The 15,443-nt window shown below is 42.3% G+C and overlaps 1 protein-coding gene across 3 annotated transcripts in view; it reads right to left on the bottom strand.

Annotated features, from left to right (window-relative positions):
* Positions 1-15,443, bottom strand: part of CDH16 (cadherin 16) — an 82,973-nt gene that overhangs the window by 9,859 nt on the left and 57,671 nt on the right. For 2 of the 3 annotated variants that reach the window (XM_075940061.2, XM_075940063.2), the window contains 2 exons: positions 12,697-12,936; positions 8,862-8,978 (listed from right to left, as the gene is read on the bottom strand). In XM_075940061.2, coding sequence (XP_075796176.2) covers positions 8,862-8,978; positions 12,697-12,936 — 357 coding nt within the window. Of the gene's footprint in view, positions 1-7,061; positions 7,198-8,861; positions 8,979-12,696; positions 12,937-15,443 lie in introns of those variants that run through there. The other variant, XM_075940064.2, reaches the window with a different exon arrangement.

Raw genomic sequence — 15,443 nt, 5'->3', positions numbered from 1 at the left:
CATTTGCAACTTCGAATGCCCACATTAGCCACCCAAGTTCGAACTAGGGTGGCAGTGTAAACATACCCATAATGTATAAGGTGAATTTTGCTCTTTTTCCTGTTCATGGATTGTCTGCAAACAGACCTGTGAATTTATACACTTGAGATTCAAATTGTTTGACAAAAGCTTTGTGTGACCAAATCTCAGTGTAATTCTTAGGTATCCATTCTGCAAAGATTTATGCATGTGCTTAACTTCCACGTGAATCGTCCTTTTGAGGTCAGTGAGACTAATAATGTATTTGAAGTTGAGAATTTGTTTATGTAAATTTACAGATGCACTATTCAGGTTCATTACTGACCAGGCCTTGAGACCATTGGGGTCAATGAGAAATCTTTCAATAAGACTTGGATCATGGTACAGTCAATAAAATTAAAACGTGGCCAATCCAAAACGGATAAAAGGGAAGACTTTTTCACCCAATACATAGTATGTAGAAGATCTCATTGCCACAAGAAGTCACTGAGGCCAGGAATTTAGCAATATTCCAAAAGGAACTGGCCATGTAATGGATAATAAGAATATCTAAAGTTATTGCAATTAATGCTTGCAAAAGTTTTTGAGAGGACATTAAACCTCATGTCCTCTCAAAACCACTGTCTTAGGTTAGATTGGTAGGTTAACATGGGGAGGAGGGGAGAAATTTCCCATTTCGGCCTACAGTGGATTCTTACACCTTCTTCTGAAGCATCAGTCATTGGCCTTTATAGCTTCATCTATACAGGGATAGCAAACCCACTGCTGGCTCAAGACAGCTGAATCAAGCTCATGGAGCTTAGGCTCCCGGGATAAAATATCATGGTGTTGATGTTCAAGCTCAGGCTGGAGCCCAACTCTGGGACTGAAGGGCTGTGTCTAGACTGGCCAGTTTTTCCGAAAAATCAGCCGCTTTTCCGGAAAAACTTGCCAGCTGTCTACACTGACCGCTTGAATTTCTGCAAAAGTACTGACTTCCTACTGTAAGAAATCAGTGCTTTTGCTGCTCCCATTCGGGCAAAAGTCCCTTTTGTGCAAAACTTTTGTGCAAAAGGGCCAGTGTAGACAGCTGAGATTTGTTTTCTGCAAAAAAGCCCCGATCGCGAAAATGGCGATCGGGGCTTTTTTGCGGAAAAGCGCATCTAGATTGGCCATGGATGCTTTTCCGCAAAAAGTGCTTTTGCGGAAAAGCGTCCGTGCCAATCTAGACTCTCTGTTCCGAAAATGCTTTTAACGGAAAACTTTTCCGTTAAAAGCATTTCCGGAAAATCATGCCAGTCTAGACGTAGCCCAAGAGTAGAGGGACTGAATGTCTACACAGCATTTTTATCCCTGCATTTGAACTCTGCAATCACAGTATGTAAACTCAGGTCAGTTACTGCCATGCTTTGGATCTTTTATTTCTGGATAAACATGCCCATCAGAGATTATGGAGTAGACAGACCTCAGACTGACCTGGTATGGCAACGCCTTCTTTCATAAGGTCCAGGCCCTTAGTCAAAAGAGCTTAAATAGCTCAGCATTCTGACATGGTCTTGTGAGAGTGAAAGAGTCTTTTACTGTTTGCCTTTCTTCCGTCTTCTCAGTGCTATAGATGTGCTAGGATTTTGCCACTAAATTCTCTTATTTGAAAGTAGGGGTATGTCTACACTACAGCACTAATTCGAACTAACTTAGTTCGAATTAGTTAATTTGAACTAAGCTAATTCGAATTAGTGCATCTAGACTTAAAAACTAGTTCGAATTAGCGTTTTGCTAATTTGAACTAGCATGTCCACACAGAGTGGACCCTGAACTGAGGTTAAGGATGGCCGGAAGCAGTGCTGGCAGGGCATCAGATTAGGACTTAGAGTGTGGAGCTGCTGCCTCAGGCTAGCCGAGGGCTGTGCTTAAAGGGACCCGACCCCCACCCCAGACAGACAGTTCTCAGGGGTTCCCCGCTTGCAAAGCAGTCCTGGCTTGGAGTGCCGAGTGCCCACACTGGGTACATCACAGCACTCGGCCATCAGACCAGCTGCACTTGCCACAGGCTGCCATCCGGAGGGGGGGTCAATCAAGGGGCTTCAGGAGAGTTTCCACCCCAAGGAGCCCGCAGAACCAGCCCAGTCCTCCGCATCGGGGGCTCGTACCCCATTCCTCCCTCACCTCCTTTCACTTACCCCTCCCTAGCCCCCCTTCCTGATGTTCAAAATAAAGGACCCGTGTGTTCAAAAATAGAAACTCTCTTTATTGAGCAAAATTGGGGGAGACTGGGAAAAGAAGGTAGAGGGTGGGAGAGGGGAGGGCAACTAAAATGATCAGGGGTTTAGAACAGGTCCCATATGAAGAGAGGCTAAAGAGACTGGGACTTCTCAGCTTAGAAAAGAGGAGACTGAGGGGGGATATGATAGAGGTCTATAAAAGCATGAGTGGTGTGGAGAGTGTGCATAAAGAAAAGTTCTTCATTAGTTCCCATAATAGAAGGACTAGAGGACACCAAATGAAATGAATGGGTAGCAGGCTTCAAACTAACAACAGAAAGTTCTTCTTCACAAAGCAAATAGTCAACCTGTGGAACTCCTTGCTGCAGGAGGCTGTGAAGGCTAGAACTAGAACAGAGTTTAAAGAGAAGTGAGATAAAGTCATGGAGGTTGGGTCCATGGAGTGCTATTAGCCAGGGGTAGGAATGGTGTCCCTGGCCTCTGTTTGTGGAAGGCTGGAGATGGATGGCACGAGACAAATGGCTTGGTCACTGTCTTTGGTCCATCCCCTCCAGGGTATCTAGTGTTGGCCGCTGTCAGCAGACAGGCTACTTGGCTAGATGGACCTTTGGTCTGACCCAGAACGGCCATTCTAAGCTCAGGGTCGGGGGTCTCAGTGGACCACCTTGATTTTCATGCCAACCTGCTCCTGGGTGGCCAGGCTGGCAGCTATCCTGCCCTAGACGGCCACTTTCCTGTGCCTAGTGCGGAGGTTGTGGATGAGGTCCACGATGTCTGCACTAGACCAGGTGGGCGCCCGCCTTTTGCGGACCTGGGCATGCTCCCAGGAGCCGCCAGCCTGGTCCCGGGAAGAGGCGGAGGGCTGGGTGGCAGCGGGTGGCCGGCTCGAGCCATGCCAGTTGCAGGGTCTGCTGGCTGGGTGCTGGCAGGCTTGCACCTGGCACGGGCACCGTAGCCAGCCCATGCCCCTTTAAGGGCTCTGGGGCCGGGAGGGGGGCAGAAGAGTTTCCCTGGTGGTGCCCAGAGTGGCCACCAGGGAAAGCTGGGGAGGGCTAGCCTCCCACTAGTTCGAATTAAGTGGCTACACAGCCCTTAATTTGAACTAGTTAATTCGAACTAGGCTTAGTCCTCGTAAAATGAGGTTTATCTAGTTCGAATTAAGCGCACCGCTAGTTCGAATTAAGTTCGAACTAGCGGTTTGCATGTGTAGCGCCTAACGTCTGTTAGTTCGAATTAACTTTGTAGTGTAGACATACCTAAGTGCCTGTCTTAATGAACGGTGTTACTGCTACAGTTTGTTATATGTATTTACTTTCTTCCTGTGGTCTTTAAAAAGGAGCAGTGGAATAGGAGTCTGATTAAACACAACTGGGGTGCAGCAGAACTGTGGTTCTAAATATTGATATTAAATATTTCTATTTATCTTTTCAATGTGTTCACAGTTAAGATGTTCTACGTAATCATTCTTAAAATAGCCACTAAATGATTCTCTTTCAAATACAAGTGCAATACATGCAGTTGAATCTGTGTAGCAATTTTAAATACAAATATCAAAACATTACGGTCTACTGAACCCACGTACATCTAATGCAATGGGCTCTCAAACATGTAAGTGCCTGATGACCTTATAAAATGTAAGTGGGGCTTTTGAAACATCTTATGAACTCAGGCAAAATAAACTAAAGTATATTAACTATTTAGGAATCTCAGTAAATGGGGAGGAGGAGGGGAAATCGTGTAGTTGAATGATCTTGCAATTGGATCTGTTCTATGTGCCCACAACATCCAATGTATAGGACTTAATATAAAACTGAAACTACAAGAATAGCATTTGAAACATAAACTAGTATCCTGTGGTTCCCAGGCTCTGTGCTGAATAGGAACATATCTGAGGTCTTCTTGTATTTTAGTTATACTATAAGTTGTTGGGGTTTATTGTTTGTTTCTATGTTTTGCAGCCATGCCCAGGCTGAAGAAAAAAGAACACACTCCGTTGTAGTGCAGAGTGCCTGTCAAAAGCAGAAACATCTAACTAAAATATGGTTCTGCCAACGAAGGCCTTGATTCTGGAGTAACCCCTGTGCAGAACCCCATTGACGTTAATGATGGTAACGGATACTCATTGCAGAATCAGACCCCATTAAGTCACTGAATGTTTTGTAATTATTTTGGTGTCATTTGTTCATTGCTCACCCACACCTGTCTTCACCCTCTAGGCTTATCCCAACACTCAATTACCTGCACCTTCATGAAACAGTGGTGAGCCAAAGGAGCACCCTGAGTACCAGCAGGGCTGTGAACAAATCAAGCATCTCACTTTGGCTCAGAGAGGCTGTATTCAGCACTGCCGCACCACGTAACTGTGTGAATCAGCCCTGGCTTTACTCCAGGCCAGATGCATAGCCAAGGATGTGCTTATCATACTAAGGCTCATCAACACCTGGTACAGCAACCTGAGACATCTGGCCAATACAGAGAGAGGAAACATGCTCCTGAATACACCCCTGATGTGGGTAAACCCCATCCTGCTAGTCCTCAGAATTTCAAACCACAATTGTAACCCTGGACTGCTCATGTGCATGCTGATAATCAATATGCTTTCCTAAACTGCATCATTCCTTAGCAATATTTTATCCACAGTGGCAACTTCTAAGTGCTTGGCACGTTCAAGGATGGTATTTGCACAGAGGACAAGGACAGACAGGGTAGGGGAAGAGAACAGCAGCAGTCAGATAATAAACCAGTCAACTCAATATGCATTGGGACAGTAGGATCTTTAACAGGCACTCAAGTGAGGACATTGGAGGAGCAATTCTGATTTGGTAGAGATTCTCACTCAGTATCCAAGATGCAAGGCTGTGCAGAGTCAATCCACTAGTTATGTGTTTTCTGTGCTTGTACAAGTAAGTCCTGCAGAAAGATCTCCCTTTCTGAGCCTCCTGATTTAAAAGCATGCTCAAGGCTAAGCTAGAAGGCATTATTCTATCCACCTGTGCCCTAACCCATCCTGCTGTCTCTGGATTTGAATCCTTTATTATCTGTTTAGCTGAATGATTGTCATTAACAGGGGTGGCCATCATGGCACTCAGTCATACCTGTCAGACTGACACTCCAGATGAATGAGCAGCACTGACCATCTGATCATAGTTACTTTCTGAGGTCAAAGGAAAGGAGATGGTTCAACTCTGTTTCTTATGTTCAGGGTGATTGGGCTCAAACAAGGGGGACACTGCCAAAATCTCCTACACAGGCCACATGGAGTCATTGCCCATGGAGTGGCCTTCTGTTCTCCAGCACCAGAGTAAAGTGGCCCTCTGTCTAGCTAGCCCCTTGATTAAGAACTGATTCTAAGCCTGATTCAGGTGCAGCTTTGTCTCTAGCTCCACCTCTCATCAGCCCAATATAAAAGCAAATAGGCAGCTTCCTTCTCTCTCCTGGCTATCCTTCTTAGCTAGAGTGCAGCAGTAACAGTCTCCTCCATAAGTGAGTACAAGCCTGGGGGAACTCTCAAGCCCTGTTACTAGGTGGGTTTTCAGATCACAACAGTAGCAGAACATCAACTCACAGCAACAGAAATGTCCCTGGTCTGCTCTTAATTCTAAGTAAAAGTGCAATAGTAGCTCTTCTAATAGCAAACATGGCTGTCTAATCCTAGTTTTGTAAAGACAAAGCTCCCTAAAGTACAAAATATACGTTACAAGACCCTTTCTCAAATCAAACAGCTCATATAAGCTGCTCAGAGCTACTCTGGCACAGACCCAGAAGATGACCCCTTGTGATACTCCTCTTCAGAGCTGCTCTTTCATTTTTTAATGTTGTAATTTTCTCTAGACCACTTAGAGCCATGAAAAACAGGTTTGCAAGCCTTGTATGCTAGCCATCTGCTGTGATATGGTGTGTGCCACCTTCTGAACCTGGAGTAGATTATTTGCTGCATTCAGTCATGTGTGTTCTGCTCATTATCTCCTAAATAAATTCCCCTACGTTTGTCAGATAAGATTCACTGTTTATGTAGACTCATTTTTAACAGCTCATGTTTCTTCCTTATATTGTGATCTCATCTCTTATTCATGTGCCTATGATCTCTCCTGCCACCGAAGTCAGACTTATTGGTCTTGCCATCTCTGACTCCTTAGACCCTCATTCTTCTTCCAATCTCCATACTTCTCCTCTGTGTCTCAATATCTGCCATTATTAGAAATCTTGATTGTGTATGGCTCAGCAGTCATCTCTGAAAGTTTGTATGTGGTGCTTTTCCATTTTATTGCCATATCTTTATCAGGGTCTATAGTAGGAAAACTACTGTATTTACTTGGGAGAGGAGTGGTATGTGAGCTGTTTGTAGTTAAAAATATATTCTGCAGTGTTAATACAGTCCTTGAACAGAGCACCTTAATTGTGTAACTGTCTGGGGCTCTAAAATCCAATGTTTATCCTTGAGGAAAGCTTTTTTTTTTTTTTTTACAGGACAGGACTAATACAAGGGGTTCCATCACAGATTAATTTAGTCTATGTTCTTGGTAATAAGGCTCAAACAAAGTAGAGAATAAAATAACTTCTTGCATATCATCTGTTGTCATTACAAATGTTTTCACAAATGCAAAGGCAAAACTGAAACGCAGATTTTTGGTCTTGCTACAAGGCAAAAAATATCATTCATGCATTCGTGTACGTGCTGTCTGAGAAATAAAACTGCTCTTTCCAAAATGTATTCTGGCTCTCAGAACAGTTTCAAGGAAGGCAGCAAAAATAGCATCAGTGGGGGAATGCACGGAGCAACCTCCGCATTAGATCACTAAAAGCTCAATGCTACAGGGATAAGCTGTTAGGGGATAAGAGGAAAGTTCCTCTCATGGATTGGTAACTAGTTAGACAGGAAACAAAAGGTAGGAATAAATGGCTTGTTTTCAGAATGGAGAGTAGTATTCCGCAAGGGTCCGTACTGGAACTGATCCTATTCAACATATTCACACATGATCTGGAAAAAGGGGTAAACAGTGAGGTGGCAAAATGTGCAGATGTTACAAAATTGCTCAAGATAGTTACATTCACAGTAGACAGTGAAGAGCTTCAAAAATCTCACAAAACAAGGTGACTAGGTGACAATGGCAGATGAAATTCAATGTTGATAAATGCAAAGTAATGCAGATTGGAAACATAATACCAATTACACATTATACCAATTACACATCTAAAATAATGTCAATTGACATTGCTCAAGTCACATAGTTTAATTTGACTTTAACCCTCCTGGGCAAACACACCCTATCAGAAGACAGGCTACTGGGCTAGATGGACCTTTGGTCTGACCCATTATAGCCATTCTTACATTCTTTGGAAAAATCATTTTTATTTTTGCTGAAGCATGTTTCTAACCTGGACATCTTGAATAACAAACACGAAATATCTTTCTTGTGCTTAATAATTTGCACTGGCCGGAAAACTATGAAAGAGCCTACAAATGCTGCTCATATTGAATAGCTTGCTGTTAATATCTCACCTCTTATTTCAAACTTGTGACGCTTACGGCCAGAATGGACTATTCTGATCATCTTGTCTAAACCCCTTGTCATGAGTCTCCTTTATAGGCCAAATCATGTATTTACTTCTCTCAAGGAGGTATGGGGGAGGGTGGCTGACTGGAGATGCTCTAACGACTTTTGCCCGTGCAAAGCAGGCACATTTACCTTTCCACAGTGAATACGCTATATTGTGCTTATACCTGCAACTGAAAGGAACAGCATGAATTTTTCTCGACCCCAGCACCTGCTGTGACACACAATATGTCTGTGCTCCTAGGTGTAGTTACCTGCCCCACACAGCGTGAATATTAGGTCCATGTTGTCTGACTCCTGCACAGATGTGCTAAACTGGAGAGTCTTCCTGTGCCCTCTCCCCTTCTAAGGGCATTGGGAAAGTGGAGCAGAAATTATTTAGCTCTTTATTTGGAAGTGACCAAAAGTGGTACAAAGAGTGCCCTTGACTTTTTCTGTCGGTCTTTCTGTGTCTTCTCTCTGCCAGTCTGTCTCAGTGATCATTCTTCCTTTCCAAGGGTTGCTATGGAGGCACAATATCTCTAGCTGATACAGGGAGCAATCAGCCACCACGAGATATTCTGCTGCTGCTGTTGACTGTTAGCAGGAGGCATGCCACCTTTAAAGCCAGCACATTGGTGCACCCTTGTCATATCAGGGACTTTCCTGAGGTTGTACTTGATCCTGCGTCTCCCCCTATGCCAGATTTCTCTGCTATTACCAACTCTTTGTGCTGCCCAGGGCAAAGCTATTTTTATAAGCAGATGTCTTTACTGAATATTTTAAAAATAAAGCTCCAGCGTGGTGCATAGGGTACTGCATTGAGGTATATAATGAGAACTGCTTGAATAATAAAATACTAGTGTGATTATAAAAATCATCCTCCAAATTAAAACCCAGAAAACAAACTGAGTGCTATGTGAGATGACATTCTATTGTAGGTGCTATGTTACAGGTGCCACATGGAAAAAGGGGGAAAGAGAGAGGCTGGTAGAGAGAATTTACAGAGGAAGGTCTTTGTAATTCTTAATTTATTAACAAGGAGAGAAGAGTAGATCATTGGACTGTGTTACAAGAACCCTCTCAGCATGAAATTCTTTCTTATTACCTGATAGCTGGATGTGTTGTGCTTTAGATGGAGTTCCACTGTCTTTCAGGATAATGGTAACGAGGTACACTTTGGGTTCCAGCCAGCTGATTCCCATGGTGAGATAAGCATGTGTGTCTGTGGAATAACAGAGAACAAGCAAAATGAAATGGAAAGGCAAATATAAAAGCTGGGAGTGAGGAGGGTCTGAGGTTGGAGGATTTATTTTAGAGAAAGAATGCAAGTAATAAACTAGCTGCGACTTGCATTCACTCCCTCTCTTCTGAACCTTACACTGAGAATATTCAGTATACTTTCCAGTGGCTGCATCATCAAATTCTGGTGTGACTGTAATGAGAGCACTGTATAGATACAAAATGTGGATCGGCAGCTGTATCTGCAAAAATATCCGCAGATGTGGATACCTGTGGCTATAAAGCGGATATCTACAAATTTGCAGGGCTTTAATTGTAATCACAAGGCATCAACACCACTGGTGCTGTTGCTGATTGAGGGCCTATTCCCACAAGGTGCTGTATGTTCTAAAGCAGTGATGGGAAACCTCCACTCATGAGTGGACCACATGGGTGGCCTTCCTTCATCTCAGTGGGCTGCAAGATTCTAGCTAGGGATGTTAAATATCGGTTAATTTAATAGTCAAGTAACCTCGTGAATTTTTATTGGTTAATCGACTAGTCTATAGTCCCCATGGGGTGGGGCCGGCAGCCACTGCATCAGATGCAGCAGTGCAGGGTGCCAGGCAGGAGCTGGTCCACGAGTGGAGCCAGTTTAAAAACTAGCTCCCCATCTGAACGAGCTGCCTTTTGTCCTGTGTTGCTGCCTCTGATAAAGAAGCAGCAGCGTGGGGTGGCAGCAGCCTTTGTCTAAGGGGGAGTCTAAGCTCCTGGACCCAGCATGAGCCAGAACTGAGCCAGGTGGCCTGCTTACCTGGCTCCTAATGCACTTTAAATGCAGAGCCACAGCAGGGGTAGGTTCTGGACCCAGTGGGAGCCAGAACTGAGCCGGGCTGCTGGCCAGCCTGCAAAAAATGTACCGGAAGCATGGGGGAGGGAAAAAGCTTTTGCTTATCAGTTAATTGACTACACTATTACATTCCTATTTCTAACACATGCAGCATGGAACTCACAGAAGACTATGGTGGCATAGCATTCTCACGATCCTGGGCTGCTGGTGAAGCCCCCAATTTACCTTAGGAAGCTGTGGAGCTAAGTTATGGCCACCGTACTGTCTGTAGCACTGCCTGGAATCTCTGCAGTACTGTCTTCTGCCTTGCCTCTACAGCTTGCAAAGGGGTGGTTGGGAGACAGCCTTATAGCTGTCTTTCACAGACCCAGTACTGAGAGAAGCTTCCTGCAGATGCAGTCAGGATTTATAGCAGTATTTCTTAAACTGTGTTCCGGGGCACACCGGTGTGCCGTGGAGAACAACAGAGTTCAAAATGGCTGCACTTAAGGGGGCAGGCAACCTTTATTTTTGCTCAATAACTTTTGCTCCACAAAAAATCCTTGGTTTTCCTCATAAAAAAATTGTTTGGTGTTCCTCGGTCTTAAAAAGTTTAAGAAACGCTGATTTATAGGCTCCCTTTTTGCTGCTCCAGTAATTATACCTGGCATAAAGAGGTCAGAGCAGGGGTGGGGAATTGGCCCATTATTTTTATCAGAAATGTGTGTTTTGTCTAGGGATGCTAGCGAATAGTCAACTACCCAATAAGCATATGCTTAATCAGATAGTCGAGTGAAGTATTGATTTCTTGCTTCCCTCACCCCGCTGCCTCTCAGAGACAGCAAAAGGGGTAACAGGAGCCAGTGCTGGGGGAAACCTTAAAAGCTGGTCCCCTCCAGCACCATCTCCACGGTGCCACCTGCCCTCTCCCCTTCCCGCCCCCCGCTGCCTGTATCAGAGGTGGAGCGGGGGCGAGGGGAGAATAGGAGAGGCTGCTGCGAAGCTGCCCCTGCCCACGACAGGCCCAAGCCTCACTATAGGCAGAGGCTGCTCTGGCAGCAGCCCCTGTCTGTGGCCAGACCTCTCTGCCATGAACAGGGGCTGGTGCCAGAGCCCCTGTTCTATATTTAAAATGCAGATCCACAGCATGGGTGGTTCCCAGAGCTGGAATGAGCCGGGACTGCTCATTCCCAGCTCAAGTCAGCTCCTGAAGCTACCCCCACTGTAGTTTTGCAGAGCGACTCTTATCAACTAATCGTGTACTCAATACAAATTGTATCGATTACATGATTAGTCAGATAACTGCAATTTAACATCCTTAATTTGTCACAACATAGCAACTTTAGCTTTGACCCAAAATAAACTCCATTCCATCAGTAACCTCAAAATAGACAAAGGATAGAGAAGACACACATACTCTGATCTCAACCATCAGGATATATACATATTGATACCATAACAATATAAACTTTCCTACCAAACTATATTTACAACTTTATTCTCAAGAAGCAGCAATAATAAAGACTTCCTAAAAAATCTTATTGTCCCCTAATAAATATATTAACTAATATTTCTCATTAATAATAGCCCTTAAAAGAAAATACTCAGAAACTAAAATCAGAGTAACACTAATATTATATTAAGATCCCTACTGATCCATCGATTGCTCTACTTAGAGTTTTACCTGTGCATCTTCCATGTAAACACCTCATAAATCTATTTGGTGGAGGCAAGAGCTTCTTTTCACTTTAGAAAACTAACCAGAGGTTAAATTAGTTCAGAGGCTGATGTCAAAATTTTTCCCTGTTGCTATAATTCCTTTCTCTGTAAACTTCACCCCTAATAACAACTTAAGCCACTTTAGCTTTGACCCAAAATAAACTCCATCTGTCTTTCAAAGACTGATGGTTTCTTAAACACTTTACTATTCCTGCCTTTGAAAACTGTCACTTGTGTGAACCAAAGTTTAAAATGTTTGAAATTTTCTGTGTAATGTTATCAAATGGAATAGTCAGATGGGCACAGGAGCCAATTTCCACAAGTTTCAACAAGAAGCCATTTTAAAGCCTTTTGATCTGTAAGTGCTTACTCAGTTTAATCAACATTTTCAGAAAATCTTCTAGTTGCCATTGAAAGTTACATGAAGAGTTGGAAATCATGAGACTGTTATTCTTCTTGAAAAGTTACAAGGAGTTCAAAATCACTCTTATAATGGAACTATATTTACAGTCTTAACTAAGGAAAAACCTTACTGATTCTCCCTAATAAAACAATCTTTATGTAATACTCTGGAATGCTGGACCTGCCCCACTCCAAAAATATAGCCTTCCACCACTTGAGCAGAAGGGAGAATTGTGTTCACAATCAGCTATGGAAAAATCCTATTGCTTTCTGTAAGATGAAACCAGTCAACAGAAGGTAGAATAGAATGTTCACACTACTAATCCTGCTCCTATTTGAAGCCAATGACAAAAATTCTGATTGGCATTATTAAAGGCAGCAATTGGGTCAGTAATTCCAATTGAAATCAAAGGGTTCAGGATTGGACTCCTAAACCATCCATAATAAACAATATTTGATCACTTGGGTTCATTAAAACGCCTTTCCTTCAAATACACTGAGTTTTCAAGGGGGGTTAACCATATGAAATATTTGAAGGAATAGTAAAAAGCTGTTAGTGTAAGACATTTTTTAAAATCAGAGTAATGTTTTAGCGATCTATAATGCAAAATCCATTTTCCATATGGCCTTCCCACAACAATTCTCCTTGTCTTTGTGTTCAACATGGGAATTCTCAGCCCAAATTAATTTCATAAGACACAGACAGAGGGGGACTAAAACAAGGATTTCTATCTCTTCTCTGTTATGAAGCCTATATTTATCATTCACGCACCATTGATCAGGTTGATCCTCCAGTTTCTCCGAAGCATGGGGCTATTGGCAAGAGAAAAAAATAGTGGGGCACTGTTTCCTGCCCCATCAGGGTCAAAGGCACTCATCATAATGGATTGCATTTCCCTCCGAGGTGTGCAGAGATAGGATTTTGAGTAGTCTCCTATTAGGAATGGGGAGTTGTCATTGACATCTAAAACATGGATTGCTATCTCAGCCGTGACCATCATTGAGGGGCTACCTGCAAGAAAACCACAAAGTGAAGCAGATAAAATTTCAGTGAAAGTATGTCTAAGCTGGAATTACTGCTATTTACAATGTTTTCTTGCTCTTCTGGAAATCTGGAACCAGATCTTCAAAAGTATTCAGTATCCAACTAGCACCTCTCATCCTGAGCTGTTTAGAAAATCTGGCTCTGATTCTCTGTGGAGCTCTTTGGAAAGCTTTGGCCATAACATTTTTACTTCAGAAAGTGGAAAAGTTTGTGTAGTTTTGTGAAATTAGTAATATGAAGAAATGAAGTTCAGAGAAATCCTTAACAGAATACAGTTCTGAATCAGATCCTATAGTATCGTCATAGTCTAACATTTTAGATAATATAACAACTAGTATCTTAGAAGCTTCCTTACATTTTCACTTCCATCCTGATCATACATCCTTAATCATTTGGTGCGGAGAATTTTCAAGTAACTTTTAAGGAGGAATATGAAAATACATTTCTTTATCTAGCTTTGTCAGAAATACTAACCCTTACTCGCCATAGAAAGTCAGTGTAGAGTGTCCAGTGCCAAATTTTCTGGTGTTCTTAAACCATTTTTGCCTATTAATTGATTGCTAACATTCAAGTGAAATGTACTCAATTGCAGCATCTGGTCTGCATGACCAGATTCTCATTTGTGCATACACATGTGCATACACATATTCATGAACAAACTTATGCATGCACACAAGTTTTCTGAAAACATGGCCTCAGCTGTCATCTTAGTACATTGTTAAAATTGAAACCAATAACGTTTTATTTTTTTAAACTCAGTAATTGGATTTGAATGCAACCTACCATGCAATGTATGTAGGAAAAAAGGGCTAATAATGCCTCTTGATGTTGCCTTGATAAAGCAACATTCAGAGGAATATCTATAATTTTAAAGTTCTTCATAAAAGGAATGTTCCTAGACCAAAGGGTGACAAAGATGCTCAAAGGATGAGAAGATAAGTCTCAACCCATGCAATGACTCTCTTAGGTGAGCCAACTGATATTTAGAAGTTGCAATAAAACAGCATGTATTGGCAAATATTTCCCAGGTACCATACATATCATAAGTAGTATAGTCATAAAATCCCCATCAGCTAAGGGGCAAGAATATACGCCAAGGCTATCCATGCGCTCTGTACCAACCAAATGAGCAAAAGGCAGAATGACTCTTATTTTATGGCAGGTCTTGTGAGCCTCTCAGTTTGGGTCACTAGCACCTTTATCAATATACATTTGATTATGTGGTGGTAGGAAAAAAAGATCCCTTCCTAAGTAGTAGTAGCCAGTTATCTGTGATAGAACTATGGATGTGATTCCACTGTTGCCATCAATACTCAGATCACTGTGTGTACGAACTTAAACAACAACAAATGGTCTGGTAGCACTTTATAGACTAACAAAACATGTAGATGGTATCATTCATGAGCTTTTGTGGGCACAGCCCACTTCTTCAAATGACCGGAGTTTACTGTGTATGGTTACTGTGAATGGACCCTCCCTGCCTCCATAACCAGGGAGCACTAAGCTAAGACATCAGGATGCAATGCTGTGATGTGCCAAGTTCCTTCTACAAAGTTCTGAGCTGTCTTAACTCCTGCTGGCTGCAGTGCCTCACAGGATTGGGCTTTTTGAACACTTGTGGCTATTTATATTTTGGAGTGAATCATCCTATTCGTGTCTCACTGCAATTGTCTATAAAGAAATGTGATCCGTCATCTCCTTGACCTTGCCCCTTTCAGTGCATTCGGTGATTTACCATTCAGGAGTGGTATTGGCTTTAGGCAATTTGAATACCAGTCCTTTATCCACTACACGCTGCAGCTGGATGACTACGGCTTCATATGACACAGACGATTTTTATATAATTACAGTACTTGCGTTCACATATGATTCTTTCATTGACAATGACAATAGTAAATTCTCTGTCTGGTGTCAGACAGAGGTGTGAATCAGACAGGCTGAAAGAGAAATGTTCTTGACTGAATTAGTTGGATTTTTTAGGTAAATTTGTTTGTGACATCATTGAAGTGTGAATCATTGCCGAGAAGCAGCTTTTATAGGAATAAAGGTTTGATATTCATTCTTTAACAGTGTTAGTCTTTAAAAAAAACAACTCATCATTTTCCATCCATATAATCAGACCATGCACCTGTGTCCACTGATTGCAGTGGTGGCTGAGTTAGAAAAATCAAAATCAAGTTATTCTGTTTGTGGTGCTGAATGTGAATTGAATATCACTCAGCAAGCCCTCTTAAACACAAATGAAAGAATTTTAAGTTTGGGGATTTCAATAAGGCCATCCATTTACAATTCTTAATGCGGAGGGGGATGGGAAGACAAATTGTTAATCAAGGCTATTCACCACAGAAAGAGAAACTAGCTTTTCTTCTGGTGTTTCAAAATATTTTTAAATAATTTGTTTTCTTGGCATTAAGCAATTTCCCTTAAGTTTCCCAGCTCAGTAGCTCTTTATTTTTAAATTGAGAAGATACCCT

Source organism: Pelodiscus sinensis, chromosome 12, assembly GCF_052426305.1.
Source record: "Pelodiscus sinensis isolate ZL-2025 chromosome 12, ASM5242630v1, whole genome shotgun sequence".
NCBI lineage: Eukaryota > Metazoa > Chordata > Testudines > Trionychidae > Pelodiscus > Pelodiscus sinensis.
Note: the sequence above shows the minus strand (reverse complement) of the source record. Positions and strands in the feature narration are given on the sequence as shown.